The sequence below is a fragment of the Dama dama genome, chromosome 23 (genome assembly GCF_033118175.1).
Source record: "Dama dama isolate Ldn47 chromosome 23, ASM3311817v1, whole genome shotgun sequence".
NCBI classification, from domain to species: domain Eukaryota; kingdom Metazoa; phylum Chordata; class Mammalia; order Artiodactyla; family Cervidae; genus Dama; species Dama dama.
In genome coordinates this window covers 56,853,385-56,870,884 of record NC_083703.1, presented here as the reverse complement: position 1 = coordinate 56,870,884, position 17,500 = coordinate 56,853,385, and the positions used below count along the sequence as shown (strand labels likewise).

The window sequence follows — 17,500 nt, the reverse complement described above, 5'->3', positions numbered from 1 at the left end:
AACTAAACAGCCTCTTGATGAAGGTGAGAGCAGAGTGAAAAAACTGGCTTAAAACTCATTCAAAAAACTAAGATCATGGCATCCAATCCCATCACTTCATGATAAACATATGGGGAAACAATGGAAATAGTGACAGACTTTATTTTCTTGGGCTCCAAAATCACTGCTGACAGTGACTGCAGCCATGAAACTAAAAGACACTTGCTCCTTGGGAGAAAAAAATATGACCAACCTAGACAGCATACTAAAAAGCAGACACATCAGTTTGCCGACAAAGGTTTGTATAGTCAAAGCTATGGTTTTTCCAGTAGTCATGTAAGATGTAAGAGTTGGACCATAAAGAAGGCTGAGTACCTAAGAATTGATAATTTAGAACTGTGATGCTGGAGAAGACTCTTGAGAGTCCCTTGGACTGCAAGGAGATCCAACCAGTCAATCCTAAAGGAAATCAACCCTGAATATTCTTTGGAAGGACCAATGCTGAAGCTCCAATACCTTGGCCACCTGATGTGAAGAGCTAACTCATTGGCAAAGACCCTGATGCTGGGAAAGATTGAAGGGAGGAGAAGGGGGTGTCAGAAGATGAGATGGGTGGATAGCATCACTGACTCAGTGGACATGAGTTTGAGCAAGCTGTGGGAGATGATGAAGTACAGGAAAGCCTGGTGTGCTGCAGTCCATGGGGTCGCAAAGAGTCAGATGTGACTGAGAAACTGAACTGAACTGAACTGACTGCTTGATATCCAGAATCCATCTGTGCCAGCTATGTAGAAACTCAGATCGTGCTTATTCCACACAGGTAGACAACATCACCACTTTATTACAAACGATAGTAAAAGATACAAATGAATAGTCAGAAGAACAGAGAGAGTGCAAGGTCTGGAAGAGTCCTGAGCACAAGCCATACTTCCCTTGTGTGTGTGCCACAAAGGGTTAGTTTAAGGACTGAAGCATGTATATTGGTGTTTTGTTGCAAAAGAGTCATGTCCGACTCTCTTGCAACCCTATGGACAGTAGCCCGCCAGGTTCCTCTGTCCATGGGATTTCTTAGGCAAGATGACTAGCATGAGTTGCCATTTCCTTCTCCAGGGGGTCTTCCTGACACAGGGATCGAACCCGTGTCTCCTGCATTGGCAGGTGGATTCTTCACTGAGCCACCAGGGAAGCAGGAAGCATGGACAAAAGCAAAAGTGTTAAGTCACTGAGTTGTGTCCCACTCTTTGCGACCCCATGGACTGTAGCTTACCAGTCTCCTCTGTCCATGGAACTCTCTAGGCCAGAATATTGGAGCGGGTAGCCATTCCCTTCTCCAGGGGACCTTGCTGACCCAGGGATTGAACCCAGGTCTCCTGGATTGCAGGTAGATTCTTTACTGTCTGAGCTACCAGGGAAGCCCGTGGAAGTATATATAATGATATTACTAATAAGAGTTAATTGTCATCTTGACATCTGAAATTTCAATGGAAATTTTGGTGGAATGGGATGTAAAACAGGATGTAGAAAAAAACAGAAATGAAAAGCAAGAGAAGGAAAGATTTAGTAAAAACTGTTTTCTCAAAATTGGCTATGAATGGAAAAGTAATGAGACAGAAGATGACACAGGATTCAAGTAGACTTTTTAAGATACAGTGACAAACGTACCCTAAAAAAGTATGATGTTAAAACTACAGAAGACGACCTTATGTCAAGTGAAATAAGCCAGTCACAGAAAGACATACTGTATGATTCCACTTAAAATAGTCAATTTCATAGAAACAAAAAGTAGAATGGTGGTTACAGGGACTGGGTGGAAATGGGAAAGGAGAACTGTTTAATGACTATAGAGTTTCAACTGATCAAGATAAGAAGAGTTCTGAAGATCTGTTTCACAATAATGTGAATGTACTTAACACTACTGAACTATACATTTAAAAATGCTTAAGATGGTAAATTTTATGTTGTGTAATTTTTACCACAATAAAAAAATAAAGAGAAATTGGCTGAGGATGTATATGAAAACTTTCTAGTTTGGAAAGTTTTTTGTAATCTAAAACTATTCTAAAAAACTTAGAATTTATCTTTAAAAAAGACCTAAATCAAACTTTCAGAGATGAAAACTATAATGCCTGATATAAACATTATACAGAGTAATAGTAGAAGGTTAGACACTGCAGAAAAATATTAATTAGCACAATAAAACACAACAATATAAAACTACCTAAATGGAAAAAAGAGTGGAAATAAAAGCCTGGGGTTTGGAGGGAGAACCCAAAGAATCAGTGAGCTGTGGGAGAACTTCATGTAGTTTAGTCTGTGTGTAGTCAGAACCTTCAAATGAGGGGAGAAAAAGGAGAAGAAAAAAATTATGTGAAGAGCAATGGATAAAAAAGCAAGGAAGCTCAATGAACTCTAATAATGAACAATGTGAAGAAAATTACACTAAAGCACTATAATCAGATGTTTATAACTACTAATAAAGAGAAGATCTTAAAGGCAGCCAGGGGAAAAAAGACTATTAACAAAAAAGAACAAACATGAGAATGACAGACTTCTCATCAGAAACAATGCAAGCCAAGAGACAGGAGAACAACATCTTTAAAGTAAACTGAAACAAAAACAATAGGCAATCTAGAAGTCTGTGTAAGTATCAAAAATACTGCTCAGGACTTTCCTGGTGGTCCAATGGTTAAGAATCCACCTGCTTAAAAAAAAAGAATCCATCTGCAACTTCACAGGCGAACTCTATCAAACATTTAGAGAAGGCTAGTTATTTGACAACATCAAAAAAATTGATATACCTCTCATAAGACCGATTAGGAGAAAAGATAAGCAACAACTTATCAGTATAAGCAGTGATGGGGGACCATCACACAGAAACTGTAGACAGTAAATGATAAAAAGGGACCATTATAAACCACTTTATGCCAAAAAATTTGACAACATGGATGAAAACGATTTGAAAGACAGAAACACCAAAGTTTACTCAAGGAAAAAAAAATAGATAACCTGAAAAACCCTTTATGTATTAAATAATTTGTAGTTAAGAAAAGAAAGAAAAGTAAAAGAAAGTAAAAGAAAAGTAAAAGGACAAGTCCAGATTGCTTCATTTGTAAATACTACCAAGTACTTAAGAAACAATACCAATTCTTCACATACTCTTAGAGAAAACTGAAGATTACGCTTGCAAATTCATCCTATGAAGTTCAACAATGCCCTGGTTTTAAAACTTAAAACTACAGATCTTCTAGGACATGAAATACCAAATTTCTAACTAAATTTGACAAATCAATTCCAATGTATCTAAAAGAATAACTACATCACAAAAGTGTAACTACTGTTACAATGTTATTTCTCCTGGTATCAAACTACAAACCCAGTCAAAATTCTAGCAAGTTTTCTGTAGCAATTGACAGGCCAATTTTAGAATTTACATGGAAATTCAAAGGTCTAGAATTATCAAAACTATCCTCAAAAAACCCCACAATATTAGAAGACTTACACACTATTGACTTTTAAGACTCACTATAGATCTACAGTAACTAAAACAATGTGGTACTGGCATAGGGAACAGATCAATGGAATGAACTACATAGCAAGACCTACACTCAAATCAGTCATTTGATGTTCAACAAGGGAACCAATGAAATCCAGTAAGGAAAGAAAAATCTTTTCATCCATTAGTCCTGGAATAACTGCATACCCATATGGACCTAAATCCCTGTATTGAACCATAACCAAATATTAATGAGATGGATCAGAAATCTAAACACAAAAGTTAAAATCATTAAGTTCTTATGGAAAAACAGAAGGATATCTATGCCACTTGGTAGTAGGCAAAAACTTCTTAGGTCACACAAAGCAATAACCATGTAACAAAAAATACTGATCACGTGGACTTCAAATTTAACAACTTCTGCTCATTAAAAGAGACCACTGAGAAAATGAATAAGCAAGATACAGACAGGGAGAAAATACTCATACAACATATATTTGTCAAAGGATTCCTATCCAAGATACATAAGAACTCAAAACCTTAATAATAAAAAGATAGTCCAGTAAAGCAATGCAGTCCAGTAAAGAAATGCACAAAATATTTAAACAGATACTTCACACACAAAAAAAAAAATGTGAATGGCCACTAAGCACATGAAAAAGTGCTCAACTGTCCTAAAAGTGGTTTTAGGAAAATACAAATAAAAACTATCATGAGATAGCACTGCTGCTATTGCTAAGTCACTTCAGTCGTGTCCGACTCTGTGCGACCCCATCCCTGGGATCCTCCAGGCAAGACCACCGGAGTGGGTTGCCATTTCCTTCTTCAATGCATAAAAGTGAAACGTGAAATTGAAGTCGTTCAGCCATATCCAACTCTTCGCGACCCCATGGACTGCAGCCTACCAGGGTCCTCCGTCCATGGGATTTTCCAGGCAAGAGTACTGGAGTGGGGTGCCATTGCCTTCTCCGTGAGATAGCACTACATGCCTACTGAAATAAATAATGTCTTGATATCTGAATTTGCAGTGGTGCCAGTCTGCCAAGGTAAATGATTTCTGTCCAGTACATATTGAGAAGAAAGTAACTGATCATAGGTTTTAGATTAGATAGGGAAGGAAATAAATACAAGATGGTGGGGGTAACACAGGGTCAGGGAATTTGATGATAGTGAACCATCACATTTATGGATGTGAACATATGAAAATGTTGATCTGCTTTCATCAGTCTACTGAGTTTTTCCATACAGTATGCAACGTCTACTCCAACAGAAATGATAGAAAACAAGTTTAATACCTTCAATGCTGTATATCTGCACTTTTTCTTCAGGCACAGTGACTGCTTCCCACTGATGATCCTTAAATTTAAAAAACACGTTTAGATCATAAATAATTTAATCTTGCTTTAAAGCTCCTTTAAACACTATCTTCAAGTTATACAAACAATAAAGGTTATTTTTTTTAAACAAACTATCACTAAGTAACTGGTTGATATATCACATTTCTTGTTCCATCAATTGACTACATAATATATTATACTTGTCACATTTAATCTATTTATTCATTCTTAAAAGTGATAGTATTGATTACTTTAATGGTTTTCTATTCTTAATCAAAAAAAGAATGACTATCCATTCATATTAGGCTATAACCTTTTTTAATAAATATTACCAAATCCTGTCATCTCTTCCTCTGAAATGCTTTGTGAAATCATATTCATCCCCCAACCCCCACTCATTAATTGATTATCCTTAGATTCAAACACTGAATGCATGTGAATAATAACCTAAAATGTTTTCCCCTTCCAAGTATTTTCACTGAAAATTTGTATAAATGAATAAATAATGTGAATTCACACAAAAAAGTTATAGTAAAAATTAAAACCTTTCCAAAAATATGATATCCTAAAACCTTCCAGTAATCTTATGATGAAAATAGATCCAGTTCATTTGCTATTTAAGGACTATTAAAATTTCGCTAAATCCTCAGTCTCTTCACTAACTCCCTCCACTCAGTTGTCTTAATTGAAACCCGTGTATATTCTGAGAGAACCAGTACCATTTAACTACAGCCTTCTCCAGTCAAGGTGCTAATTCTCCCAGACCTCAAAACCTCAGGGTCAGGAGGAAAAGGTTGGTATCCTCCTTTCTCCTTTAAGCATCTTCCTATTTCTCTGTGTATAACACCTACTCACCATCATCTGCTAACTTTAAAGAGACTCTTTCTCATATAGATAGGTACTTGGTTCAAAGCTTTCCTTTTGGGGGAAAAAAAAGTCTACATTATATAAATTTTCAAAAAGATTTTAAAAAATAGAAATCATTATGAGTCCAAAATATGCCCTTATCCAGGTTCAACAGTTTACCAGTATATTGTGCCCACCAATTTCATCTTCACCCCCTACTTTCCCTTCATTATGTTCTCTTCTTCTTGATCTCAACTTTTTTATTCATTGTTACTCTAGCCATCAGTTTTAAAACACTCATCCTTAAAATAAAGTACCTAACAAAAAACCCTCCCTTGAATCTACATCTCACTTTAGCTTCTACTGTGTTCTCTTCTCCTTGTCTTTACTTCCTCCACAAATATTTCAACTTTCCAGGAATGCCTAAATCTTATGGCTTAAACAAAATTGCTCTTTCTTGGATGACTGGTTTTTATTTAACTGTGTTTTGACAGAGTTGATCATTTCCTCTCATAAAACACCCTTCCTTTCCCTTCTGTAACATGATACCCTTTTAATTTGATCATTTTTGGCAGATTTGTCAAGCATCCTTCAGGCTAGTCTCTTCTGCCTATTCTGTGTACATTTGTATATCCATGTATACATCTGCCTATCCATGTATACATTTCTTATGATTTTGTCATCTAGACACTCAGAGAATCCCATGGTTTTATTTATCTTCTGTATACAGAGAGCTTCTGAAATTCCACTTACAGCTCAGTTCTCCCATCTGAACTTCAGACCAATATATTCAACTGCCTACAAGTTGTCTTCAGCTGAATGCCCCACAAGCACCTTCAATCAAAATATTCAAAGCTCAATCATCATCTTTCCCCTACAAAATTGATCCTCCTAAAACAGCATCCCCATCCATTCAGTTACCAAAGTTTTATTAATCCTTCCTCTTTTTACTACAAATTACCAAATCTGCTCAATTCTACCTCAAGTTTTTCTGAAACCCATCCATTTCCATCCATCCCCACCATCACTTTCCAAAACTGTGCCACCATAATTCCTCTCACCTGGATTACTGCATAAGTCTAACTGCTTCTGGTCTTGTCCCTTTTTAATCTCTTCCCCCCAACCAGGAGAATCTTTTACATGAATGAGATGCTCAACACCTAGTATATATCTGGCACACAGTAGGTTTTTATTAAATGTTTATTGAACTGATGTTGTCTCCTACTTATAATCTTTCTTTAGCTCTACACTGCCTGCCTTCTTTCCAATCTCCTTTGAATTCTATCACTAACACAGAGCATTTTTCAGTTGAGTGTTGTATTTATTCATTCTTAAATATGAGCCCTTGAACAGCTATAAATGAGAGAAGATGGGTCCCTGATTTAATAAAGCTTACATTCTATGGCAGGGGTGGGTGATAGACAAAAAAAAAAAAAAAACAACAGATAAAAGGATTTTAAGTAGCAATAACTACTACAAAAGAAAAAAGAGGACAATGTGATATAATATGGCTGGATAGCTACTTCAGACTATCTAAATGGGATGCAAAGATCCTGAGGTTCCTAGGCAGCAAGGATAAAGACCTGAAGAGGTATTTAGAGGAAAAGAAAAAAATGAATGGGGGTTGAACACGGTAAGCATGGAGAAGGGTCTGAGATTATCAGAGAAACAGTGAGGTCCCAGGTCATAAAGGCCCTCGAATACCATGTTAAATAGACACAGGGAGGGTTTTAAGCAGCCACAATAGGGGAGAGGCTTTGAGGACAGTGAGAGAGAACACAGGGAGAATGCACTACTGCCACAGAAATCCAGAGAGGAAAGGAGAGTCTAAATGTATCTGTGGGAAGAACTTTCTCCCAGGCTCTCTAGATCAGTGTCTGGAACACATGAGGCATTTAATACTTATAAATGCATTTTATACTATCCCTATCATGTATAATACTAAAATTACTTATTTTCTTCCTTGAATCATCCATTAGACCAAGGAAGTAAAGTCAGGAACCACTCCAGTCCTATTCTATCCTCTTCTCTGAAAATGAAAGTCTACTTCCTAAAGAAAATCCAGTTAAAAATACTCCTATAAAGCCTGCAAGAATAAATACACTAATGAAAACTGTCAGTGCCTCTGAGAAGTAGTGCTAGGTTTTGGAACTCATTATTAAGCATTCTAAGAAGGTACTCTAAAAAGAAATAAAGATATGTGGAATTCCTAAGAGGCATCTGGTTAATGTTTGTCTATAAAAAGTTTACCTGGACAAAAAGCATTATTATTATTATCAGCAATCACAATCAGATCAGTAAACTGCAGACCAACTCTTACTCAGATTTCTGCTCTACAGTTTGGCTATTTGGAAATAATGGCTCAAGAATTTTCCTCAGGTTCAAAAGGGCAGTAGAAAACACACCACCTGGTTGGAAAGTTTAGGCATAGCTACTATTTAGCACAGAAAAGAACTAAAATTCACTTCTAAAGAAGACCATAAAAATCAATTCCTCAATATTTTCAAATAGAAGATGCTATGAAAGAATAAAATAAGACCATTTGTCATTGTTTGGTAATGATATTTTTAACTGTTTCTGTACTTGAGTAACTGTTGTCTTTTCTAGATTCAATTCACTTTATGTTAAATTTTATCATTAACGTGTAATTTCTGAAAAGCTTGTATTTAAAAACTAGTATTAAATTTTAGCTTTGTTCTGTTGCTATAAAACATCAGAAATAATTTTCATTTCTAATTAGCTTGACAGGCTACCATGCTTATCAAAATTATTAGAGCTAACACTGAAATCTATTCAAAGAGAGAAAATAAACATACAAAGAAATCCATATTCTTAAAGTGAATTATGATATTATATACATACATACACACACAACTCAAAATGATAGAGGGAATAACACTTACATCATTGTCTCCAGCAATGTAGAATGAGAGAGTCTGGCTCCCAAGATTAAAATCTATCCAAAACTCCTCAAGTTTTTCATCTGATGGTATTTGCAGCTAATAAAATAAACATATAAAACTAGAACATACTATGCTTTTAAAAGTGACAACAGAAAATTATGACATATTATAATTATGCTATATATAAATATAAAATTATGATATATTCATGGTTGAGTTTTTTGAAAAAAAGAAAAAAGTACAGCTGGAAGGTGTAAGAAGATAAAGAGAAGGCAAGTATAGCATTTATATCAATTTAGAAACAATAAAAAAAAGCTGCTTACTATTTTACACATAAATTAGCCAGCTCCAAAAAATCACAAATACTTAAGTACAAACAAAGGTTGAAGATAATTTCACATTTGAATATATTCATGAATAATAAACAATAATGGGCTTGATTAAGGAAACAAGATAATTTGAAGTACAGCTTTATATTTTACTTATCCTTGGCTACAAATATGTCATTTCATAAAATGTCACTTAGATCTAGAAAATCAGACCAGCTGTTATTTGTGATCTAATTATGACTAATATTAATGTTCCTGTCAATTTGTAGCCTATAATTCAGTTGACCTCTACATCAAAAATCACCTAATAACTAAAACAATACGTATTAAATTTTAAAATTTACCTCATATTTATCAAGAAATGCTGACAAACAAGGAAATGTAAAGACCCTGAAAGAAAAAGTAGTTTGAGTTAAAAAAAATTAATAAGCCTCCACAGCATAATTTTGACTTGCCATACAAATCACACCTAGGATCAAAAGGAAATCAGGCGGTAGTGACGATTTAAATAAAATCGTTGTTTCCTTCTTTATTACTTTTTAAAGTGAGAATTTAGTGGAAATCTGTTTCTGAAAGAAAGCATATTATTTTGAGGCTACTACTCAACCTACCATTTTGACTAAAGTTAACTGTACCAAACTACTCTTCATGTTATTGACTATGAGCAGAGATTCCCAATATAGCTTATAGTAATATAATGGAAGTTTTCCCTCAGGATTAGATAGGAAGAGTAGAAGTGAATAATACTGCTAATAAAAATGGCAGAATTCACTGAATACTTTCTTGGTCAATTACTATTGTAAGGACTTACATAGCTATCTCATTTAATCTTCACAACAAACATGGGGTAGATATTATTGTGGGCTTCCCTGATGGTTCAGATGGTAAAGAATCTGCCTGCAATGCAGGAGACGTGTGTTTTATCCCTGGGTTGGGAAAATATTATTAGTATTCTTATTTTATAGCTATGGAAACTGAGGAAAGTGAGGTTAAACAACTTTTCCAACATTAGAACAGAAAGAGGGGAACCTACTATTCAAATAGTATGACTCCTTGCACTTAACCTTCACCCTATCTTTTCTCCATATTTGGTAAACTCAATGTGAATTGATTCATCCAATGTGTGCTGAGCATTTATAAGGTGCCAGGCACTGCACAACAAAAATACTTCCTAAGTCATTGTCAAAAGTGATAAAAATTTGTATTATCTAGACCATTCTTGAGATTTAATAACCTCAGAAAGAACATCCTTACAATGTTAATTACAAAAGAAAATGATTTATATTTGCTATACATTTTTATTCCAGTATATGGATAGAGGTAGCTCAAGTAATATTTATATTTAGACTTTTATTATTCCTTAAACACCAAATTTAAAATGCATATGCAATTCTGAAATACTGTAAACAAATCTTAGAAAAAATTAATTCACGTTCATTAAAAATGTATTTTTCCTCCAAAAAGTACAAAGTAAAATAAGACCAGTGGAGGATTATTTCAGACTAACATTGTGTGCTCCCCCCTTGAGCTCTATTTTTTACAATTAAATGGTTTTATTTTGCATTAAATTTACCTTCTCTTGTCTCCAAGCATGCCATTTACAAGGTTGAGAAATATCCTGCAATCCTAATTTTTAAAAAAGAGAGAGTTTTTAAAAAACACAGTTATTAAAAAAACCTGTTAATTTGTTATTTTATACTACTTACTGTTTCAAATTCAGAGTCTTTAATTCCTTTAAATGCATTAGCAATAAAATCCATTGAGAACCACTGACAAGCCAGTTCTTGTCTTTGTTTTTCTGTGGTCATTCTACATAAAGCTTCGACGATACCCACTTGCAAGTCATAATCTTAAAAAAAAAGTTAATTATTTGAAATTATGAAAATTAAAGTTTATGAAACTCTATATTTCATAAGGTGTTAGAACAAGCATGAGAAATAAAGAATATAGTGCAATTTACTCATCTTTTGCCATTTTCTTCATATAGATTAGAAACATCCCACCATTACATGGCATGAACACAGTCCAAATAACAAGACAAGTTTGTTAACAGAAAAAAGGAATAAAACAAAAAATTTTACAGACATTTAAAAGAAACTCCTAAATATGCAAAGATACTATCATTCCATTATTATTAGAGCTGTGAATTGCAAAATAACTGACAAGTTTATAAATCATAGGTAATCTTTGTTTTCCTTTTGTATATCACGATGTTTACAGTTATTTTAAAGAACTTGAAGCCACTGGTTTGTTCTATATGTAAATCACTACATCAAAATTTTCTCATATAAACTTAGGAAAGAAAATTTCAGTTCTTTTAATAAAGACATCATTTACAAACAAATCAATCCCAAGAATATTAAACCTAATTTCATAAAATATATTTGAGAAATTTCTTAGCAAAAGGAATTAAAATCTACTGGAAAATTAAGTTATTGTTCATAAACCTACTATTAGGCACAAATTATATTTGACGACTCCTGCTATCATACTTCTTTTATTAGTTCCACAGATATTTATCCTTTATTTATTAAGGTAACTAAAAATTGCTTGATTATGCAGTTTATAATTTTTTCATATAATTTCACATATTATTTTGATTGAAATATTATATTCTATTAATAAATTTGGAATAACTTCAAATATGAACATTTTGAAAAAATATACTCACCTCCAGCATCTAAAATCCTTTCTCCCATACTACTCCTGTGAATCAAAACAGCAGGTTATATACTGGACAAGTATCAATTAAATAGAAAGTTCATATGTTTAGGATAAAAAAACTTCACTAAAACTTACAATTGGTTAGTATTAGACTGTGGCAGAAAACATACCCATAAACTATATTAGAAACCTATAACAGCTGACCAATTTTAATTACTAATGCAGCTTATGGTTGCCTTATTTGCCTTATAAAACATCCTTTAAATTCTTGACTTGAACCACTAATTAAAGCAATATAGTACAGATTATTACATGAGAATTAACATTTGTTGGTTACAGAGTATTTTCCTGGCATCTTGAGGCATTCTGTCAAGCATCACATTCATTTTTTTTAGAGTCTAGAAAAGAAAAAAAGAGAATTCATTAACTTTATATATTCAGTGAAATATTAATATGTTTTCAGAGATAGGTACATAAACTTAGAAGTCTATTTTTCTTAATCACAGCATTTTATGCAAGGAATGAAGGGTGGAGGAAAGACTATAAAGCATAAAATAGTGAATACAAGAAAACATAAAACAAAGGATATAAAAAATAGACAATACCACGATTCCTATGCTTAAAGCACTCATACTCTGCAGTATGACATGTTCATTATTACTCTATCATAAGAACTAAGGAAGCAAAAAACACCTTATTAATATTTATTCTTATGACTATACACATGTACACATGCATTATCAGTATATACTAATATAAATTATTTTTAGCATGTAAATACTGAGGAACTAATATCTAAATGGTACAGTTTATTTTCATATGAGCTATATTCATACACATAAATTCACATGGTTATAAATGTTCAATATATATTTACATAATATATTCATCATGTCAGGCAATGAATTTCTCCTCCTGAAACTGTAAGTTGAGTCCAACTCTTGTGCCCCATGGACTACAGCCTGTTAAGAATTCTCTGTCTATGGGATTTTACAGAGCGGGTTGCCATTTCCTTCTCCAAGGCAATGAATTAAGACCACAGAAATACACTACATGGTAATTCAGTGCCAAGATAAAATAGTTATTCAATTTGATAAATTGCTACCAAATTGTCTCTACTTTCTCTTTAATTTTTAAAAGAAAAACTAAATAATGGCTTACCTCCTGCTGAATACAAATATCCACTCTTGAGTCAATAACCAGGGCACAAATTCGAGGCACGAAACTTTCCACTATTTGTCTTTTACCTGAATAAAAGTCAATTATTGATAAATGTGTATTTTAAAGGACAACCTTTTCTTATATGAGTGAATGGAAAGGACTATATTAGAAATTACTAGTTTTACTAGTAATTATACTAGTAAATATACTAGTATATATATATAGTAATTATACTAGTATAATTATATACTAGTATATATATACTAGCAATTATACTAGTAAATATACTAAACTAGTAAATATACTAGTTCAGTTCAGAAGGCGGCCTGCAGCCTCCCTGGCCACCAGGAAGCATGAAATTTAGTCCTGGTTCTGCCACTAATCAGTTGTGTAACTTTGAAAAAACACACATGTACACCCATGGCTGATTCATGTAAATGTATGGCAAAAACCACTACAATACTGTAGAGTAATTAGCCTCCAATTAAAATAAATTTTAAAAAAAAGAAAAAAACATCATTCAACAGATGTGACTGACCTGAACTCTGGCAAAGGAATAACCCCAGATCCAGTTTCTCCTTTTTAGGCATTTAAAGCAGTATTAGTGTTTTGGATAAATATAGTTCAAAACTGGAAACTTCTATTTTGAGGTTTTTATAAAAATTGGCCTCAATAATTTATAGTCATGCCTCCAAAATTCCATAATAGTCATTAATACCTCCTCATGAAGATCTAAATAACATTACCTATTTCTAAATTTGACCCTAGTCTCTCAAAAGACAAGGCTTTATTAGTACCAATTAAGAGGAATTTGCCCCATGCTGATTCACGACATAATTTTTAAGAAATAATTTTAAATAACAGCAACACAGGAACAGAAAATGCACAATTTCACAGTGACTACATTAAAAGAAGAAAAAACAATCACTGAATTATCTGAAAAGATAAAATGATTTACTTAAAAAAACTAGTTAGATCACTTCATAATCATTGGTGCTTTAGGACTGTTTTCTCCCCTAAAAAATGAAGAATTTAGACTAGATTGTCATGTTAACTGCAAAAAACAAATGAAAAGGTAGCATTAACTACTACTGAAATAAAGAGCAATCAATCTTTTAAAACCTTCTGGCTTTGAAGCAGCAAACAGCTGCCCCTTCATTTATTAATATAAAGGATTCACCAGCCTCAATTACCAATCCTAGGTAATTTTTCCCCAACCAACACAGAGATAAAATAACTTGAGTTTATTGTTAGGTACAAGACACTACCAAACACAAGCTGAGATGATGAGTTGTAACATGTTCTATATTCTCCCTGTACTACTAAAAATTTCACTAGATCAAGGACAAACTATGTCCCACAAACCAAATCCAACTCACTCTCCCTTTTTGTATGGCTGTATTCATCAGCAGGTACTCTGTGGAAATATGCAAATCTATGATGTTTTACTGAAATAGTAGTCTCAGGTGAATTTCATTCATTCTTAGGAATTCAGCAATCATTAGACACCTATGAATGAATGGCTTTGGTAATTAGCTTGGGCTGCAGAGTTGATAAGATTTCAATCTATAGATTCTATGCAATCCCTATCAAGCTACCAACGGTATTTTTCACAGAACTAGACCAAAGAATTTCACAAGTTGTATGGAAATACAAAAAAACCTCGAATAGCCAAAGTAATCTTGAGAAAGAAGAATGGAACTGGAGGAATCAACCTGCCTGACTTCAGACTCTACTACAAAGCCACAGTCATCAAAACAGTATGGTACTGGCACAAAGACAGAAATATAGATCAATGGAACAGAATAGAAAGCCCAGAGATAAATCCACGAACCTATGGACACCTTATCTTTGACAAAGGAGGCAAGGATATACAATGGAAAAAAGACAACCTCTTTAACAAGTGGTGCTGGGAAAACTGGTCAACCACTTGTAAAAGAATGAAACTAGAACACTTTCTAACACCATACACAAAAAGAAACTCAAAATGGATTAAAGATCTAAATGTAAGACCAGAAACTATAAAACTCCTAGAGAAGAACATAGGCAAAACACTCTCTGACATAAATCACAGCAAGATCCTCTATGACCCACCTCCCAGAATATTGGAAATAAAAGCAAAAATAAACAAATGGGACCTAATGAAACTTAAAAGCTTTTGCACTACAAAGGAAACTATAAGTAAGGTGAAAAGACAGCCCTCAGATTGGGAGAAAATAATAGCAAATGAAGAAACAGACAAAGGACTAATCTCAAAAATATACAAGCAACTCCTGCAGCTCAATTCCAGAAAAAATAAATGACCCAATCAAAAAATGGGCCAAAGAACTAAACAGACATTTCTCCAAAGAAGACATACAGATGGCTAACAAACACATGAAAAGATGCTCAACATCACTCATTATTAGAGAAATGCAAATCAAAACCACAATGAGGTACCATTACACGCCAGTCAGGATGGCTGCTATCCAAAAGTCTACAAGCAATAAATGCTGGAGAGGGTGTGGAGAAAAGGGAACCCTCTTACACTATTGGTGGGAATGCAAACTAGTACAGCCACTATGGAAAACAGTGTGGAGATTTCTTAAAAAACTGGAAATAGAACTGCCATATGACCCAGCAATCCCACTTCTGGGCATACACACTGAGGAAACCAGATCTGAAAGAGACACGTGCACCCCAATGTTCATTGCGGCACTGTTTATAATAGCCAGGACATGGAAGCAACCTAGATGCCCATCAGCAGATGAATGGATAAGGAAGCTGTGGTACATATACACCATGGAATATTACTCAGCCGTTAAAAAGAATTCATTTGAATCAGTCCTAATGAGATGGATGAAACTGGAGCCCATTATACAGAGTGAAGTAAGCCAGAAAGATAAAGAACATTACAGCATACTAACACATATATATGGAATTTAGAAAGATGGTAACGATAACCCTATATGCAAAACAGAAAAAGAGACACAGAAATACAGAACAGACTTTTGAACTCTGTGGGAGAAGGTGAGGGTGGGATGTTTTGAAAGAACAGCATGTATACTATCTATGGTGAAACAGATCACCAGCCCAGGTGGGATGCATGAGACAAGTGCTCCGACCTGGTGCACTGGGAAGACCCAGAGGAATCGGGTGGAGAGGGAGGTGGGAGGAGGGATCGGGATGGGGAATACGTATAAATCTATGGCTGATTCATATCAATGTATGACAAAACCCACTGAAATGTTGTGAAGTAATTAGCCTCCAACTAATTAAAAAAAAAAATTCAGCCCCCAAATCCAAGGAAAAATAGTGCTTATATGAGATACTTATACTTCAGTAAAGTCATTTCAATGAAACAAAGGTCATCTGAATCACAACAGGCTTTCAAAAACTAAGACAAGAAATGACATCTCCATTTCCAACAGAAACATAGATGATATACTTTTTCCAAGCTCCAACTACAGACCCAGCAGCTTTTTTGGGATGCTGACATAAGTGCAAAGGAAATTTCCATATTTCAAAACTGATTTTAACTGTGCAACTGAGGAGTTTCCACCTAACCTTCAACTGAAAGTGATTAATCTGCAATGCAATGTCATTCTAAACAGTAAACATTAAGAAAAAAGTAAGTCTTAGGTGCTCAGTTGTGTCTGACTCTTTGTGACCCCATGGACTGTAGCCCACCAGATTCCTCTGTCCATGGAATTCTCTAGGCAAGAAACTGGAATGGGTTGCCATTTCCTTCTCCAGGGGAGATCTTCCCGACCTAAGGCTTGAACCCAGGTCTCTCATATTGCAGGCAGATTCTTTATCAGATATCTGAACCACCTTGAGCATGACTTTTAATTAAGCATAGTCATCCCTTGGAAAGTATTTTAGAATATTAGACTTTTTCCATATATGTACATATATATATATATATATATATATATATATACATACACACACACACACACACACATATATAAAAGGCAAATATTAAGAAAAAAACCTAATTCTATAAATGTTGCCAAATGATGACTATGCTCAATTAAAATACATATTCATGAACTGATATCAGTATTTGGCATTATCTGCATGAGTCTGAAAAGACATGTTCTAATGTAATATACACAAAATCTCATTATAGATGAGCATGAACAAATAAGACTTGCAATCAGTTTTTGCAACAACAAACACTAACTCTGAACCTTAATTAAGAGACACTGTTATCTTCTCCAAAAAGAATGCTATTCTCCTTATTAGTATTATAAAAACATTGTACTCAATTATCATTATACTTTGAGTTGCATCAATAAAACATTTGTGGAAATGTGTTTTCTTTCTTGTTAAATAAGTACCTGTGTAACAGTCTCAATTTCTTTCTTGGCCCACAAAGCCTAAAATATTTTCTCTCTAATCCTTTACAGAAAATATTTGTAGATCCCTGAATTAGGTAATGAATTACTAATGTTAGGATAACACAACAAGAGTTGGAAAATTATACCAGAACTTTAACAGCAAATTATTGTTCCAATAGAAATAAAATGTTTATTATACCTTCATCATTGATGTCATGTATGACCTGAGAAGAAAATGAATAATATTTAAAACTTACTTATAATAAAAACCATTAAAAATAGTACTAAAATAGGTTACTTCTGAATTCACCATAAAATTATTTAACTTTTATGTATTAACCAATTAATTAATCAGATAAATGCACTAACCAGTCTGTTAATGACTTTTCAGGCCATATAGAACACAAATGTTTTTAAATGAACACATACATGCTTTATAACATCAGTGAATCAATATGGTTGT

At 33.9% G+C, this 17,500-nt stretch overlaps 1 protein-coding gene across 1 annotated transcript in view; it reads right to left on the bottom strand.

Moving 5' to 3' along the window:
- SYCP2 (synaptonemal complex protein 2) overlaps positions 1 to 17,500 on the bottom strand; it is a 71,189-nt gene that overhangs the window by 41,003 nt on the left and 12,686 nt on the right. The window contains exons 6-14 of the mRNA XM_061125802.1: positions 17,237 to 17,261; positions 12,713 to 12,798; positions 11,864 to 11,949; positions 11,559 to 11,593; positions 10,594 to 10,736; positions 10,461 to 10,513; positions 9,232 to 9,277; positions 8,559 to 8,654; positions 4,768 to 4,828 (exon numbers count right to left, since the gene is read on the bottom strand). Coding sequence (XP_060981785.1) covers positions 4,768 to 4,828; positions 8,559 to 8,654; positions 9,232 to 9,277; positions 10,461 to 10,513; positions 10,594 to 10,736; positions 11,559 to 11,593; positions 11,864 to 11,949; positions 12,713 to 12,798; positions 17,237 to 17,261 — 631 coding nt within the window. The remainder of the gene's footprint in view (positions 1 to 4,767; positions 4,829 to 8,558; positions 8,655 to 9,231; positions 9,278 to 10,460; positions 10,514 to 10,593; positions 10,737 to 11,558; positions 11,594 to 11,863; positions 11,950 to 12,712; positions 12,799 to 17,236; positions 17,262 to 17,500) is intronic.